At 34.3% G+C, this 18,556-nt stretch overlaps 1 protein-coding gene across 1 annotated transcript; it reads right to left on the reverse strand.

Annotated features, from left to right (window-relative positions):
• Window positions 1-238: 238 nt before the first annotated feature.
• Window positions 239-15,319, reverse strand: LOC125843996 (pullulanase 1, chloroplastic). The gene is made up of 28 exons (XM_049523213.1): window positions 15,047-15,319; window positions 14,153-14,288; window positions 14,018-14,070; window positions 13,786-13,894; window positions 13,116-13,252; window positions 12,774-12,973; window positions 12,487-12,636; window positions 12,066-12,126; window positions 10,719-10,839; window positions 10,263-10,353; window positions 10,073-10,166; window positions 9,826-9,921; window positions 9,583-9,723; window positions 7,579-7,629; window positions 6,291-6,361; window positions 5,987-6,079; window positions 5,661-5,751; window positions 5,455-5,526; window positions 5,318-5,374; window positions 4,029-4,097; window positions 3,805-3,861; window positions 3,566-3,640; window positions 2,140-2,228; window positions 1,859-1,936; window positions 1,507-1,645; window positions 1,149-1,258; window positions 942-1,041; window positions 239-664 (listed from the first exon to the last, which is right to left on the reverse strand). Exons 1-28 carry the CDS (start codon window positions 15,257-15,259, stop codon window positions 563-565), a joined length of 2,856 nt encoding a protein of 951 aa, XP_049379170.1. The 5' UTR covers window positions 15,260-15,319; the 3' UTR covers window positions 239-562.
• Between the last annotated feature and the right edge of the window lie 3,237 nt (window positions 15,320-18,556).

Genomic DNA, 18,556 nt, shown 5'->3' on the forward strand with positions numbered 1-18,556 from the left:
TGATATAGTATTAAAACAAATAGAGATACTAGATTCACGTCTCACCGTCATCATTGGCAAAAAAAATTAAAATTAAAATGTTTCGTCTAAGAAAAATTTATTAGACCTGAATATATTATCATCTACTAGGTACTATTCTTCTACACTCTTCCAAACGACACCCAAAGTCTCTTATCTAAAATGACCGACATGGAAATCTGACAAGTTGACTCTTAAAATTTGACACAAAATAAGAACTTAAACAACTAGAATAACAAATATTTGATTTTAAGACACTAGTATTACACAAATATTTAACTTATTAATTCTCTCTGATTATTATCAACTTAATAATAAAACATAAATAATTTTTCTGGCAACTTCCCTGTTGAATAAACAGAGAACTGGGATTATTTTTGTGGTATATTTATTTATTGATTCTCCAGGGTCATTTTTCTAGAACTGAACATAGCAAGTTACAGTTCATGTACCTTGCGTAAATGTTGCTGAACTGTGAACGTGATAATGCACAAGCATAACTCACCGGTCCAGGTTTCCATTTTCATGAAGAGCAAATGGAATTTTACCGAGGCTCAACAAACACAGAAGTTGTTCGGGCAGGCACGTTAAAGCAACCCGAGGATGCATCATATGTTGAGTTCTTAACAACGTCAGTTGAGTTCATCTGGAGATGCAAAAGTGAACAATGAACATCATATGATCAGTAACTAGTCATGCATGAAGATGAGATTGTGTTAATACTTAAGACACTTGCAGACTGCAGTAAAGGTCCAAATCCGACCTAACAATGTCCAAGATGTTTAAGTTCCATACACAATCCCCTCTTTATAAACTCCGCAGAGAGGCTTGTAAGTTGTAACATGTGTTTTACGGAAGTAGATTAAATAGTCTGTCATATTCGGATATGCATGTAAGAATTGCAACATAAAACAAATAAATACCTGTACTGGATGCAACTGAAGAGATCTTGCTCTAAGTGCAAGATTGGCAAATGAGACATCAGTTGGGCAAGGATTGATAATGACAACTATATAGGAATAACTGGTAAAATGAGAAAAAAATATCGTCATTCAATTAATGGTTCAGGTATATATCAACAGAAAAAAAGGAGCAGTTCAGAAGCCTAACGATGGATTAGATTTACCCACATTGGATCCAATTGAGAGTGCCCTGGAACTCCCTGGTGGCCATCTTCAATGCTCATTACTATAAGTCCAGGAATCCATGAAGGACCAGTATTATGAAATCGTACTCTTTCCTGGTGAAAGATGTCAATTTGTGACGTTGAAACACAGAAGTAATTGCACAATACTAAAGAAACAACAACAACAACATACCCAGTGTAATCCCACAAATGAGGGTCTGGGGAGGGTGGTGTGTAGGCAGCCTTACCCCTACCTTGTGAAGATAGAGAGACTGTTTTGAGTAGACCCTCGGCACAATACTGAAGAAAAAGTAGTCAAAATATTTTCATTAGACTTCATCGATATGTATTTAAATTCTAACCTGGATAGCATTGGCCGTCTTTAACCGGAAGAGTGGTGAGGAGTATCGTATTTGCATTAGATTCAAAAAGTTTTCCACAGCTGCAAGGATATGACTCTTCTGAGGCTTGTAGGATGGATCTGCTAATCTTGGTTTGATTCTGAAAATAAAAAATTCAAAGATGGAAGTACTTTAGACGGGTTACAAATAGGAAAACCATCTTGATTGTATGTATCAGAACTTCACCAAAGAACCAGAGAACACGTGCACCTCACCCCACCCAACCACCCTACTGCCCCAAAGAGAAAAGTCCCTACTCTCTTTTTCTCATGGAGGAAATATAAAGGTAAAGGGTAGTAATGAAATCACTAACAGTGGCCAGTTTCTTTCATTCTTTTCTTTCGGAGGGAGGCCAACACCCCAGTTGTTAGAGTTGTAGCTAAAGTCCAGCCTGAAAAATCACAGTATACAAACATCCACTTTATAAAGGAAAGCATTAACTAGAAGTAAAAGAAGAAAAGTAAGATTTAGGACCAGAAAAGACGTCATTATCTAAAACAGAAAATGAACAGTAAAAACAAGTCATCTAAGATTCAAAATTATCAGAACACAGTCACTGAAGAAAGTAACTTGCAACAGGGAGAGGTGGTGGACCTGTTGAACCAATCACCAGAGTTGTAGGAGTCACGGTCTATCGATTTTGAGCGCAGCATTTCATCTCCAGCGTGGAAAAACGGTATTCCCTGTGAAAGGTTAGCAAGATCAGTACTGCAAGATGAAGAAAAAATATCACAATCAAACTAACTTAAAGTTGGCACGATAAGTATGTGTTTTACTAAATTTATCATGCAAATCAAAATAGTAACATTGAGTTCAATCTGTCTAGTTACCCTATCATCAACCATATCATACCTGCATATCTTTCTATAGCAAATTGAAAGATGACTCAAAAACAATAAAACTTCACTTCTTTTTTCTTTTTGTGGAAACCTATAACATTCTCTTTCCGAGGCTCAACACAAGGCAAAACAAATAGAATCTACAGCTTAGGGGTTACAGCAACATTATTTATGCCATTAAGATAATATCATTAGCTATGATATTCCTAACAACTGATCAAGCAGAAGAGTCAGTTTAGATTCTAGCCTACTTGTGGTCCATTTTCATGAAAAAGATTGGACCACATTATGTGTTCAAGTCTATTATCTCTAATGGCTTAATCCCAAACTAATAAAAACAGCTATATAAATCTTCTATATCCATTCAGCTCCATTTGGATCCTTTCCATTACAATGCTCAATAATTAGTATTTAAGACAATTTAGGTTCTTTTACACTAGAGATCCTCTATCTCAGTAGCGTCCTTGCACTGGCATGCATATCTCTAAGCAAACTAAAAAAGATCCTGCTCAACACCAGACTTAATGCAAATGTAACAATACAACTAAGACTTTAATTCCAACTAATTGATATCTACATTTGGATCTATTAGTTTCCATTATGTTCAATTCTTCGTAAGTTTGTATAGATTTCTAGAGATTGTAGATGTCATGGTACAACTTCCGTTCTATGTGATTTTAGATCTACCTAATCCTCTTTAACACTTTCAATTGTCATAATGCCACACCAATAGGCTAGTGCATTTGAAGGTCTACATGGGACATGACCAAACCATCTCAGGTGACCATGTCTCATCATATCCTCTATTTGTGATACTTGTATATTCTGTCATATGTGATCATTTCTAATTTTATATAACAGATTAATCTTATTATAGGTAAAAATACTAGTTAGTTATATGTATTTCTACGACACTCATTGTGTGGACATGTAAGGCCTTGGAGGCCCAACACTCACCCATATAATCTTGCTAGTCTCAAACTGTTCTATAGAACTTGTCTTTTTTACTTCAGCAAGTATCTTCCTATCAACATGACCCAAAAGTAAACGTAGAACAAAGAAGCTTTAACAAGATTTTACTTGCAACAGCATACCCGTAAATATACATTAACATATAGAAAGTAGGTAAAAGTTTAAGTATAAGGCACGTTAATTCTTCCAAGGAACAAACTGAATCTGACCTGAGAAAGGGCTATTACACTTGTCGCTAAGTGGTTCATCCTGCATCTCTCCTCCACAGAAATGTCCTTTGGAGTCTATCAAAGTGAAGCACCTAAATTATACAGGAACGGAAACAATGGATGTATAGGTTGCATACTTGCATATTACCGAGTTACAGACTGTGTGACATTGGTCTTCAAGTATTTCTTGGTTATCAAAAAAGAAAAAAAAAGTGGCATATTGCAAGAGAAAAAATAACCTTAAGACTAATGATGTCGAACAGTGTCTCATTGTCATGAGCAGACACATAGTTAACCTGCATATAACAAAAGCTATTACATTGTTTTGGACTGTATTTCCATGTAGAACTAACAGGGAAAAATGTCTGACAAGATTGTGATAGCATTAATGATGCAGTAAATATAGCTCTCACTGAAATGAAGTTGTTCAATCATAAAATTCAACAGACACATAGTTCCTTACTGTTTCAACGGGAGAAGAAGCATATCCAACTGGCTTCCCATCATGCATTAGCACTTCAGATCCTTTCACCTGGGTAAGAAGAGTATACAGTATTCAACATATCTCCAGTGTCAAGTTATGTGTACATTCAGAAATGTGGTCCTCTGTGAAACTTGCCTTAGGCAAATCCGACATCAGAAAGGGAGGCCTGTGAGGGTGAGTTTAGGATCAACTGTTAAGGCGGTCTTAATATAAATGCATCTTTTGAATATTTCACTTGAAAACATTTTGCAGCTAGTAGTATTTTTCATAGTTTCTACTTTCTAGGACTCTGAAGTTTTATTTCCAAAAGAAGATGCATGCAAATGCAATTCCACCTGGATTTATGGTCAGATCGACCCTTAGGAAGATAAAAATGATTATCTATTTGGGGCATAGGAGGTAGTTAATACATGCATTTATTTAGCTGGGCAAACTTACCACACTTTACGGTAAAGTTGTCATTGACAAAATTATTTCATGAACTTTACAGTCAAATGTAGAATCAAGGCTGGGAAAAATGCATCTGGGACATGGAAAAAAAAAACTCTATGCCCCTGCCTGTCAACATAAACCAAAAAGCATGCAGCTTTGACAGAACTACAAATATAACCCTTGGTATGACTCACAAACAAACCAAATCAGTTCTAATATGTTTTTGTGGTATCAAAAGGATGTGACAAAAAGGATAGCAGATCAAGCTAATAAGATGAAAAAAATGATTAAATCGGTCAACAATATTAGATTTTGATAAATTGGACCAAACCTACTTATTTAATAGTACGCCCTAATACATTATAAAAGTTTTCTTTGGCTTATTGGCTAATGAACCTATCAAAGGAACAATAGGTACAAGAGTATCGACTTTCTTAATTGCCTTGGTGATTAGAAATGAATAGTAATAATTATCTTATAACTTCAATCGTAACTATCATCAGAAATGAACAGTAATAATTAGTATCTTATAACCTTTACTTAAGTAATATCCTAAGCTTCTCTCTTAGCCCTTTTCTCAGCCTATTCTAATTTCACTGTTTTATTAGTCAAGGTTTTTGAAAGAAAGTCTAACAGACGTGGGAAAACTTATCTTTGCTTGCTTACTTCTAAAGCAAACCAGACTGAAGACAATAGAGAAAGACTTTTTATTACGTTATCCAGAATGTGATGCCCCAAGGCAAGAAAGTAGCAATCGGCCTTGAATTGTAATCAGTTGCAATGTCATTGTGATGTGAACATGATGCAAAGTAAATAGCAATCGAATCTATGGATACCTCTTGACCATCACAGTTCGTTAGCACAAAATCCTTTAAGTTTGCAGCCATGCCAACCTGAAAGTAAACATGCTCTTTGAGAAGAAAGAAGAACTTAAGAAATATTTTTGCCATGAAACTGGAGTAGGGCTGAGTACCTGAATGTGATCCTTCGACACAGTAAGCATACGTTCTACATTGGCTTTATCACCAAGCTCATGACCGTTAGCCTGAAGAGCAGCATGTACAAGTTATTGAGACGGTGCTTCATGTGTATATACAATGATTATTCATATTATGTAGACAAATGGAAGGAATTTATCACAAACTTTATATTTCCAAATGCCTAAAAGTTTATCATTACCTCCAAATAAAGGCCAGTTACAAACCCTTGATGTAGAGGATGACCAAAAGGTGATCCACCCAGTAAAGCATCCCGAATACGATCATTGAAGCTAGTAATGAATCAAGAACAGACAATGAGGACAAGGAAATATTCCCATTTAAGCCTAAGAGCTCTTGAAAGCAGTATCCCACAGTAGCTGGAATTATGTCATCTTCTTTATTGTTAGAGCTTCACTTTGCAATTTATTATTGACTCATAAGAAGAGAAATTCACATGCAGACACACAAGGAATAGGAAATCATCTTTGTTAGACAGACAAATCGGAATAAACTCAGAATTAGCACCTCCCAATTCCAGCTCCAAAAAGGTTGAATTGTGATGCATTTATTCCACGTCCGTTGTTTGCCACTTCACCGAAATCCCATCCTTCACCATATCTGAAATGAAAATATCATTGAGAATCAACTGATAAAAAGGAAACAGAGAATCAATGTAATGTTCAAGAACAACTAAAAGTACCTAAATAGTCATAGGCATAGAAGATGTAATAAGGATATCTTTTTTTAGATTTAAAAGACTCTAAAAGACTACTATAAAACATTACATATCTAGTAATAAGGATTGATCATCGATGGTAATAATCCTTACATATAAATACTTGATCCATCCACACCATTTTTTTCTGTTGACAAGCTATTCAGCAATGACTTTGCCTTCAACTACATTCAAAGACACGGCGATCATAATGTTAGCACACATAGCTTTTAGCACCAATAATTTTAAAGAACCAATTAATCGAGAATTTGAATACACAAGGAGCATAATTTACTATCCTCTTGTTTATAGCTTTACTAACTACTGAAATGCACAAATAAGTGTTGTCCTACTCAGACGATCGGCAGCAAGTAGACATGCCTACAACCTGAGTAATCATGTTAGCCTGTGCATGTCAACATTGTTATGCGACATCATAATTTTCGTATAAAGATGTCAATTGGAAATTGGTTAGTCATAAAACTGCATAAAGTAAAACATTTTGGTTAAAAAATCAAACCATAAACAACAAGTAAAAAAGAATATCCTCTTTTAGTTTTAAAGAAAACAGTCTCTTGTAATCCTGTCTAAAATTAAACCCAATACACTCAGGTTGTCTTACTTATGTTAGACAAGATCACTGCAAAACAATAATCTCCCGCCTATAAAACCACAGATCGCCTGAAAGATGCAAGACAGTGACCTAGAAAATTACTTACAACATTAGTTATTTAACGTCATCAACATCAACATACTCACTGTAATCCCACAAACACACACACACACACATATATATATTATCCATGTCGTTAATATAAAATTTTACTGCATTTTCATAGGACCCACTGTTACTCTTTGAAACACAATCTTTTCCTCTATGCTATTCTTCCAAAACACCAAGGGTTATATACGGCCAACGTGTGTCTAAGCAAATATGCCAGGACTCATCATTTTAATGTTTTCTAAATCTCCATGTCAAGTCAGATGGGCCTATCAAATTGGGACAGAGGGAGTAATTAGAACTGGGACTCAAATATTAGGTCCCCACGGGATAATAATCTCTGCTTATTTTATCTTGATCTTTTTCTCCATGAGCTGTATGCTAACACGAGATATCCCAATTCTCAGAGGAAGATCCATTGGTAACTACTAGGACTGTATGATACTTGCAACAGCCTAAAATATAGAGAACTGGCTTCTCAACTTTTTAGCCTTCACTTATCTTTCAATCTCATGCATATAAGTTGTACCAAAAACCACAGGAAGCATTATCTTGTAAAATTTCATCTACAACTGGAAAACTAATAAGAAATAACTACTGCATAGCATTTTGACTTCCTAAACGGACGAAATGAAGACAAATTTTCTCTAACCCACAAAAGGAAAAGCTTTAAATACTTACCATTGTACGCTTCATTATGTGACCCATCAGGTCAAACCGAAATCCATCAATCTGCAGAAGACGAACAAGGTTAACACATATATTCTCTTTCAGAGAAGAATAGGAATTCTTACTCAAGGACAAAAGCATAAGTGTGTACACACATAGAGAACACGAAATGGGATATGTGACATCAATTGTGTGAATTAAGCAGTGTATCAAAGGCGCGCTTAAGCCCTAAAGCGAGGCTCAAAACATGTTGAGCGCTTCGCTTCGCCTCGCTTTATGTGTGCTTTAGTGTTGTCATCAAGGTTCTAAGACAAACTTTTCCTTGCCAACGAGCCTCTTATGAAGAAGTGACACTAAACAATTGATATTTCACTTTACATAGATTTTTTTCAATTTCTTTGGTCATATATTAGTCATTCATGTTTATAATTAGTAGTCTTGGACTAAAAATATACATTTGTATTTTGTTCTCCCTTTGCACCTTTTTTATTAAAGCCCACGCTTTATTTACGTTTTGCGCTTAAATCCCCACGGACCTTAGACCTTTTTTGCGCTTTTCGCCTTGGATAACACTGGAATTAAGTAAGATAAAAGTTAACTGATTTTAATAGTTATGAGTTGGTTTGAGTAAATATTAATTTCTGTGTTTCTTGAGAAAATCACTTAGTAACTGTTTTAGGCATTTGCCATGTTCAGTCATCAACATCAAGAACATAAAGCATGGTTTCGGTGCGATATTTGAGCAATAAGAACTGTTTATGGGACTGTTAAATCTAGGTAAATCTATGAACTGCCCCATCTAAAAGATCAAACTGTTAGAGAGGGGACACTTTTATTGATTTACTTTAGGTCTTCCATATGTCCGCGTGAAATAGTTTATTGTTAGGTAGCGTTAAGACTCGAACTCAAGACCTTTGAGGCTCTTTCCACTCTAATGCCATTTTGAAAAGTTTGAACTGTTAGATGGAGACACTTTTTATTTGTTTAGGTCTTCAACAGAGCCTTTGGGGTGGTATACATGTTGTTTCTGATAGTTTAAACAATTAAAGTGGAAATGACACAAAAATTGCTCAACAGGCAGTTAAGTCAACCACAAGAAAATCAAGGAACCATTATTCCATTTAGCACTAAGAAGTGTTTTCTTGTGCTAATTAATGACTAGATAAGATACTTTAGTCAATCCATTATCAGAAGCCCATTTCATTTCACAGAAAAATATATCATTTTAAGAGCCTCCTGTCGTACATGAACTCATAGGTAGCATAAAAAGTATCAGTTTCTACTGGGATTATGGTTCCACGGTTTCTGAATTTAATTCCATTTCAAGTACTTTTGCATGCTCCAGATTAGTAACTGAAGTCACATGTCAGACATTCTCTAAGTTGAGTTACCAGGTTTGGAGACTCAGTCCATCAGTCGTGACATCTATCCAGTATAATATTTCAATGCTAGACTTCAAAACTAAAGCTTCTCATCATTATAAACTCCTATAGAAACAAATCTGAAGGTGCTCCTATTTCTCATGCTTGTAATGGCGAAGAAGTTCAGAGTTTTTAACATTACAGTTGGATTACGATATTCAATGTAAGAGTTCCTAGCTTCGGACTTCCCACAAATAAAATTGATCTGGAGCTTACAGAGGTTTCATTTGCTGGAAGATCAAGCTGTCTAACTTATGGTCTATCAATCCACATTCATATCCCGTCCTCTTTTAATTTCAAAAAGCCTTGATAACAATTACATTTGACAATCTCCTTTATCTTTAAAAAGCCAATCTCGAAAGATAACATAACAATTATGGATCTTATAAAAATTAAAATACTAAAACATCAAAGTAGAGGTTATTAATAAACTACATACATTCAATATGTCCAAAAATATGAGTACGCAGGCCATAGCGTTAAACAGAATATTCAGCCAAATAAAACAAGAAGAAACCATAAAACAGAAGAAAGAATTTAGGCTCTACAATTCCCATATCATAGCAATTTCGTTCGAGGGTGGAGGGAAGCATACCTTATAATGAACTGCCCAGCACTTGAGGTCATCAAGAATTAAGCGCTCAACCATGAAATGCTCACTGGCGGTATTGTTTACGCATGTGCTATTTTCAATGCCACCATCAGCATTTCTCCTTAGAAAGTAACCTGGAACGATCTATTGAAACCAAACCCAATACAAAATACGTATAAGGAGATCAATTTTATTATAAGGCTATAACCATAAAGTTTAATGAGGTGGAACACAATAATTTGTCACCTTGTCTAAAGCAGAGAAGTCACTACAGGGACCACTTGCATGTAAATGATTGTAAACAACATCCAATACAACACGTAGACCAATACGATTAAGTGCCTGTAAACCAATTAAGCCTTAGAGTGGCACCAAGGAATTGAACAATATAGGTCGATGGTCTATTCAGTATAAATAGAAAGATTGATGGTTTATTTAGTATAAACAAAAGAATGCACAACAAAGTTGGATCTTTAGATAAAAGAAGATCTACCTGCACCATTTTCCGAAACTCAACGATACGACAAGGACCATTTGCATTACTAGCGTAGCTTCCCTTTGGAACTCCCCAGAGAACAGGATTATACCTTTTCTTAGGCAGCCAACAATTCAATTTTCACACACTGGCCAGGAAACTACAATCAGCTTAGACACAAGTTGAAACTCTAAGCACAGTATCTCACCCCCAATTATAGCCATCTTCATCTTGGATGGCTGTGATAAGAGCTTGCTGCTCCTCAGAATCTGGTGGAAAAGAGTTGAGTTTCTCGATATCTGATAAAGACATAACATGAGAGACCAGGAAACAAAAATGAATGAGATGAGATTCCAAGGGAAACCCCAAAAAGGCAATTAACAACCTCATCATAAAATCTAGAACAGACGTGGCACTAAAGTAATCTAAATGTTTCTATGTTTAGTTAATTATCCACTCTGTCATGGTAGCATGTGACAAACAGCAAATCTGGTTTGAGAGAAGTAAATCCCTCATTTTGGTCTTTTATTGCGTTATTTTCAAAATACCAACTTCAGCTTCATTTATAGTTTGTGCTGAAAAGAAAGGAGAACAAAGGAAATACTAAAATCTTTAATGGGGAACCCCCTCTCCAAACTGAAAAAAAAAAGTAAAAGAGCTTTACCTGTATACTTCCATTTATGTTTCTCATCTTCGACACCAGCAAATTGATAGGTTGGCAGCAGATGGACATGAGTGATACCAGCACTTGATAATCTTTTCAAATGTTGGACACCAGCTGAGTCCTTCAAGCATAATGAGATCAGGGCCACATGCTTATGGGGCATATTCAATGCCACCTAAGTTCAGCGCTTATGTGCAACAAAATTTTCTAATGCATTGTGTCAACTGTGGGTGCTGGCTTAGATGTTTCCATTACCCATTATTCAAAAGCTTGTATAACTAACACAAAATCAGATAGCTAATACAGCACTTAAAACCTGGTGGTGGATACTCTCTAACAACACGGGATAAAAAAGTGCTGCTATAAAGCATAATGCACAAATAAATGAACAGAATGAAGGAATGACACTTGTTTGACTTGCAAACTGATGCCAGACTAGTTGTCAAAATTCAAAAAATGCACCAATGGGCTACCAAATTGGGCCGAACTTTTGTGATGAGCTAGGTAACAAAGCCTAAAATGAGACACTTATATGTACTGTTGGTTTAAAGAACTCCCCAAGTTTTCTTTCCTAAAAAGTGTTGACAACAACTTATGACCAAGCCCAGGTTGCAAGGTTCAGATTCTTCAGGTTTCGCCTTAGATTTAGTTGTCTCTGGTGAAGGAGTAGCCTTTGTTGTAATTCTTGCTAGAATTGGGTAACATTGTCATTAATGGCTTATCACAAATAGTACATTAGACAGTAATAGTTCTGAATACTTCTTACTGATAACTTCATAATAATATTAGGGAACCCCGTTCACTAAGACCTTCGGGATCAATAAAAGAATGAGAAAGCTAATATGCTTTCCCATGAAAGTGAGGACTTAATCATTTCTCATGGAAATTCGACAGGAAAGTTATTAACAAGAATGAGAGAATTAGTTTCTTTTGGAGAAATGTATCTCTGTGCGTGGGCGCGCTTCTGTGCGTGTGTGTGCATCCTCACTTCAAACCTCAAACACACCATGAGATCGGTGTACCAATCTAAATCACATTCCTCTCCAGCCACCGTCCATCATTAGTTGCATCACCCATCACACACTACAAAGTTATCAGGTAGAATACCATAGCAGTCTTTTTCCAGTCACTTCATATTGCATTTTATACCATAAACACACTTAGTACACCTATTAGTTGTCGTCCAGTGTAAGTTTACCTTCTACAAAGCTCAAAACTAAGTAGGATACGAAGCAAATGAAGACATGAAATACCATTGCTCAATACACCTACTGATTAAAAGCTTGAACTCTGGCCCCAAAAACTATACACCCATATAAAACAAATCAAATAGAAAAGTAAAGCTACCTGCGACGTGAAGGCGAGATAACCACCCTGAAATTCATGAGGCACAGTAGGGTCATTGGCGCTGGAAAAGTGAAAATCATAGGAAAAGATAAGTGTTTTACAGTAGTGCTAAAAATGCATCTTGATTATATATGCAGTACAAGCTTCTTCTCTTGTAAAGTGAACTGCTTGAAACATGTAATCTAAGGAAATGAGTAAATAGTCAAACCCATGTTGTAGGAGCAAAAAGAAAAGTAATGCTGGTGGGATGCAGTAAAATTTGAACATACAATGCACAGGGCTTCTGGATCTCAATGAATATTGACCAATAAGGCAATAATTATACAGTTACAACTCATTAGTATCATCAAGGAACAATTGTTAACAAATATTCAGTAAGATGTTTCCAATAAGAATTCAACATAGCAAGATCACTTATCACCTGAAATCTCTAACATGCAGCTCATAGATGCTGACATCAGAAAAGGAAAGAAGATTTGGCTTCTCGTCTTGTAGATTATCCCAGCCTTCAGGTTTTACATCATCAGAATTAAGATTAACTAATAATGTCCGCTTGCCATCAGCAGAGAGACTGCCCATGCAAAAGCAACAAGATGAATGTAGAGAACAGATATTAGACACAGTAATAATTGCACTACGGAAGGCAGCAAGTTACAATCAGTAAAATCAATTTCTTTAAGAGCAAGTGATGAAAACAGAGCGACATACCCTCTCGCATATGGATCATTGCTCACACATTTCTCGATCTGCAAGGTGCTAGGATGGTAAACAGACACTTCATAAACATAGTAGCAACCCTCCCAATGCCTTGGCCCCTTAGCCCTCCAAACACCGTCTAACTCCTTGAGCTGAACTATTTCTACTGGGTCAGCCTCTGACGGACTCTTATAAATGAGAGCTTGCACTGCCTGGTTTGGTAGGCGTAATCAGAAACAGCAGATTAGTGAAATAACACATTGATCCCTCAATTTTAGTCAGTAAAAAATATTCATTACAAACAAAAGCGTTATCTTGGAAGGAAAAGCTATGAGACAAAAGAACAGAACACACTTGAGCAGTTGGTGCCCAAAGGTAGAGAGAGACAGCTTCAGTAGCAAAAACAGCACCAAGGGGCCCAGTATAGGAGAATAACTCATCGAGAATACCAGGTAACTGCAATCCAGTAGCACTTGCACATTTTCCATAAGCTACAAAAAACATAAACCCATTTTTGCCAGACATTAGACATGCTTACACATAGTGTGTAATACAGAAAGTGAGGCTGTTGAATCAGATAAGCTAGAGAATAAAAAGGTATTGAAGTCTCAAATCAAGACAAACAAATGAAGGAACAACGTCGAAGTGTTGACGCAGCAAAGGACTGCTCGAATGTTTATGTTTGCTACTGACAATATAGAATAGCAGTATATTTCAATAATCACCACCAGATGAATTAGATTTCCCTGAATTATGAGCATACTACAGAAACTGAAACTCAAGTTCATCAACTATGAGTTCTACCAAAAGATGTGAATGATTCATTTTCTTAAGTACATGATTGAGAAATGCTTTTACAAATAAAATCTGAACCTCTAGGGTGCACGGAGAGCTATACACTATAATGCATTAGATGGAAAAGTATCATTTTCAAGTAAAGAGAAATGTGGAGGTGTGGTTCCTACTAAGTGCCATCTTAGACTTCCTCAAGTGATAGAAAGGCAAAAACAGGGGAACTACTTACAATTGAAGATGCCAACAGCTAATTGGCACTTGACTAAACTTTGGAAGTCCAGAGTTGCAGGGACTTCAAATGCTGCATAATCTCGAATATGAGGAAATTTTTCAATTACCTAAATCAGGAAAATATGTAAGGAAACAAAAGAACACACCTAAATTTGCTCCATCTTTGTATCAATCAGAAAAAGAAATCCTTCGAACAACTAAAAGATCCCATCACGGATTCAGTGACTCACCTGCTGTGGAAGTCCATAATTTGTCCGTTCAAGTTTGATTTTCACATCATGGCCTGTTATGTTTAGAAAAAGCTTAGGATCAGATCTGATTATCATCATCAAACGGAGTACCCGAGATGCACCTAGAGTACACACCTTGAATTCCATCATCAGCAACACATAATCCAGCCTTTCTACTAGCATATAAGTAACATTCACCCTCTCCAGCACCCACATTCCAAGCAATTATTGATTTGGTAACCCAAAATGCTCGGCTGTAGAAAAGACTATCCTGCAACCATGAAAAACTAAGCACTAAGGACGCTTGTGGTTTCAGATATAAAAAAAATACTCCCTCCGTCCCAACTCATGCGACAATCTTTTCTTTTTATTCAATTCCAAAAAGAATGACACATTTCTATATTTTAGTTAACTCAAAACTTATAATTTTACCTTAATGAGATTATTTATAGCCACACAAATATCTATATCTTGTTTTAAACCACGAATTTCAAAAGCCTTCATGTCATGCTTAAACTATGTGCCCAGTCAAACACTATCACGTAAATTGGGAACGGGAGTAATGATAATAGTCCCCACACAAAACTCATCATCACTATTATAGATTTAATTTCTCAGAGTCGATCACGCAGCTAACAATTTATATCAGAAAGTCAGTCAACTTTATTTTGTAACACAAAAATCACTCAATTAATGACAATTATCTCAATTTTGTTTTATAACTCAGAAACCACTCAACTTTATTTTGTAACACAAAAATCACTCAATCAGTAACAATTATCTCAATTTTGCTTTATAACTCAGAAACGCACAACTTTATTTTGTAACACAAAAATCACTCCATTAGTAACAATTATCTCAACTTTGCTTTATAACTCAGAAACTCACTCAATTTCGTTTATTAACTCCCCTATTATATCCTTTCGATTCAAGTTTAAAACTTTATATTGCTAATACAATTCAACATAGCTAATAAAACACTCATCTATTATTTTACACAGAATAAAATATGTCCAAAAGTCGCAAAACCTGAGAACACGAAGGATTTTCAGATTGGTCCTGAAGCGGCATTGTTGAGCAGTACCGGAGATTTAAGGAACGAGAAGTTGCCGATTTGTAACCGGATTGATACCGAGTCAAGGAACTCAGTTGAAGCCTCGATTGAGCTGGAAGAAGGAAGCGAGTGAGCTCGGAAGGTGCGAAAATGGCGGAAAATGGAGTGGATGAAAGTAAAGCAGACATTTAAATAACAGTTACTCAAATTTTCTGACTCCGTTCAGTTCTCAGTAGTAGTTGAGTTCGCTCCCTTTTCAGATTGGGATTTTTTTTGTGTTATTTTTGGGGGTTTTATCAACCCAATACTATGGAAATAGTTCCATTTTGGTCCCCAAAAAGGGATTATTTATGTTTGGGGTAAGTCTAAATTTTGATTCAAGGTATAAATTTATATTTTTAAATTTTAATCAAATAAAATATAAATTTATCTTGAACTTAATATCGATATATCTCAATTCTCATTTTATATCTAACTCGGTAATATTATTTTATCCTACATCTTAAATGAAATAAATCAGTTTATAAAATATAAACGTGAGATAACTTAGTTCGCGAACCAAACTATCTAGTTATATATTACTGAATAGTTTTAATCTTTTATATTAGCTATTTCTAAATCAAATGCTTAATAAGCAAACTTCTTGTAAGGACTAATGTGTGCTTAGAATTCTATAATTAAAAATTCAAGACAACATCATCGAATTTGTGATTTTATAACTAAAAACTCAATGATTATGTCCTTGAATTTCGTTCGTATAAATTTCAAAATCTAATACATTGTGTTTGAGTTTTTCATATTTTAGCTAAAAATATTTTTGTATATTTATTTATTTATTGGAATATTAAGGTATACATCTTTCTTAATTATATTTTAAACGACGGCTAAATTTTACTTGGCTAGCTGGGTGGCCTTTTCACATCAATTTGGGCATCTTCACAAATTAATTTGGGCCGTTAATTTCTGACAAGTTATTAGGGAAAAATCCAATACTATAAAATATTGTTTGTCGAACTATATATAGACTTTTGCGTCAATTTTGCCTCTTAGATAACGGTGTGCAAAATAATATTTTAATATTGCGATAATCTTCGATTATTAAATAAAAATGGAATTGGAATCAAGTTTATCTATCCCTCATTTGATAAAAACATAAGATATTTTTTGTGCTTATATATAGAAGAACATTCTTTTAGCTCATAAAAAATTAAGAAACTCAACTTTGGATTTGAATTTTGTCAAATAAATTGATTAATATATATATTTTTTTTTCAATATTTTCCTCGCGAGAATTTTGTTTTATAACTTTATTTCCTTTTCAAACGACACTTACAAGTTACACCTTGTTTAAATAAATGTTTGTTTTGATTGTTATGTAAATTATATTGTATCATATCGTTTAAATTTATCGTTAGGTAACGATGAAAAGCTCAGTAATAACTTATTTGGTGTGATCGTGTCGGAGTTTTTGACCAAAATCATCCTTCAAGTACTATACCCCAAAACTTAAAGTACATCTTTAAAGTATTATTCTTATCAGAAGACATTCTTCAAGGATTTAAAAGTAAACAATTTTCATTCTTCTACTTGAATTTATTAGAAAGTTAACAAATCCCATAAAAATTAAGTCATCCCTTCGTAATTATTATTCTTAGATACGCCAAAAATACTATCGTGAACTTTTTTGGTAATTGAATTTAGCATTATGCAAAATCTTTTAAATTGATAGTTTTTTTCCATTTATTTTCATGTAATTTGATATTAANTAACGGTGTGCAAAATAATATTTTAATATTGCGATAATCTTCGATTATTAAATAAAAATGGAATTGGAATCAAGTTTATCTATCCCTCATTTGATAAAAACATAAGATATTTTTTGTGCTTATATATAGAAGAACATTCTTTTAGCTCATAAAAAATTAAGAAACTCAACTTTGGATTTGAATTTTGTCAAATAAATTGATTAATATATATATTTTTTTTTCAATATTTTCCTCGCGAGAATTTTGTTTTATAACTTTATTTCCTTTTCAAACGACACTTATAAATAAATGTTTATTTTGATTGTTATGTAAATTATATTGTATCATATCGTTTAAATTTATCGTTAGATAACAATGAAAAGCTCAGTAATAACTTATTTGGTGTGATCGTGTCGGAGTTTTTGGCCAAAATCATCCTTCAAGTACTATACCCCCAAACTTAAAGTATCATTCTTATCAGAAAACATTCTTCAAGTATTTAAAAGTGAACAATTTTCATCCTTCTACTTTATTTTATTAGAAAGTTAACAAATCCCACAAAAATTAAGTCATCTCTTCGTAATTATTATTCTTAGATACGCCAAAAATACTATCGTGAACTTTTTCGATAATTGAATTTAGCATTATGCAAAATCTTTAAAATTGATAGTTTTTTTCCATTTATTTTTCATGTAATTTGATATTAAAATATTATTAGTTGAAATATGTTTCTTCTCAATTGAATATGCTGGAAGCGGCATTTGTTGGAGACTTCCTCTTCTAATAATGTAGAATGAAACTCAAATGCGAGACACAATCAATATTTTGATCACTTCTATATCAGATTGGCCCAAATATTTATTGATTTAAATACAATTTGGCTATGAAAAATGTAAAGATAATTAAGCTTTAGCTTCTTTCCGTTACTAAATGGGAAAAAGAGCAGATCATGTATCCTCACACCTTCCAAACATTTTTTTGTTTCAGTAAGCAATAGTGTCTAACATTTTTAATATTTTTTTTTAGGAACTTCTTATAGCATGTAATGAAATTATGCAGGAAAACTTTTGTTGATAGTCACGTGAGCTGCACATGTTTTTGTAGGATCCATTCATTTTTTGACGAAATCTAATAGAAGGATGAAAATTGTTCACTTTTAAATACTTGAAGAATGTTTTCTGTTAAGAATGATACTTTAAGGATATATTTTAAGTTTGAAGTATAGTTTAATGATGTTTTTGGCCAAAAACTCGATCGTGTTGTTACCTTAATATTTTCTTCTCATTTTGTCTTACCTTTTCATAGTAGCTCTACCTCGTATCTTACTTTTTTTGTAGGTTTATCATTCAAACTATGAATACGTGACATTGTGTAACGACATAGAACAATACAATCTATTGAGGATTTTAGAAATAGCAAAGATAATAGACATAACAAGACTCGATAGTTATAGTTTCGTTAATTGCGCTCCATAACTATAATTTTGTTTGCTATGGAGGTTGTGATTTAAATATCTCACTTGCAAATATACAAACAGGGTAAGTATATACAATTGAAGGCTACGGTTTGTATATTTTGTTTGCTTGTAAGTATATACAATTGGAGGTTACAATTTGTATATTTCATTTGTATGTTTGTATATTTTGCTTGCGGATACACAAACAAGATAAATATATACAAATTTTACATTCATGCATTTAAGAATTTTTCAGTACTCCGTTTGTATATATGATTTTTTCA

This window comes from Solanum stenotomum, chromosome 11 (genome assembly GCF_019186545.1).
Source record: "Solanum stenotomum isolate F172 chromosome 11, ASM1918654v1, whole genome shotgun sequence".
In the NCBI taxonomy this organism is placed as follows: domain Eukaryota; kingdom Viridiplantae; phylum Streptophyta; class Magnoliopsida; order Solanales; family Solanaceae; genus Solanum; species Solanum stenotomum.

Bases quoted from the DNA above. Each gene is read 5' to 3' on its own strand.
- LOC125843996 (XM_049523213.1), bottom strand. From the start codon at position 15,259: ATGTCTGCTTTACTTTCATCCACTCCATTTTCCGCCATTTTCGCACCT. The intron at 14,289-15,046 runs GTTTTGCGACTT...TCATGGTTGCAG, and splicing joins AAAATCCTTCGTGTTCTCAG to GATAGTCTTTTCTACAGCCG. The intron at 6,080-6,290 runs GTAAGGATTATT...TTTTCATTTCAG, and splicing joins GATGGATCAAGTATTTATAT to ATATGGTGAAGGATGGGATT.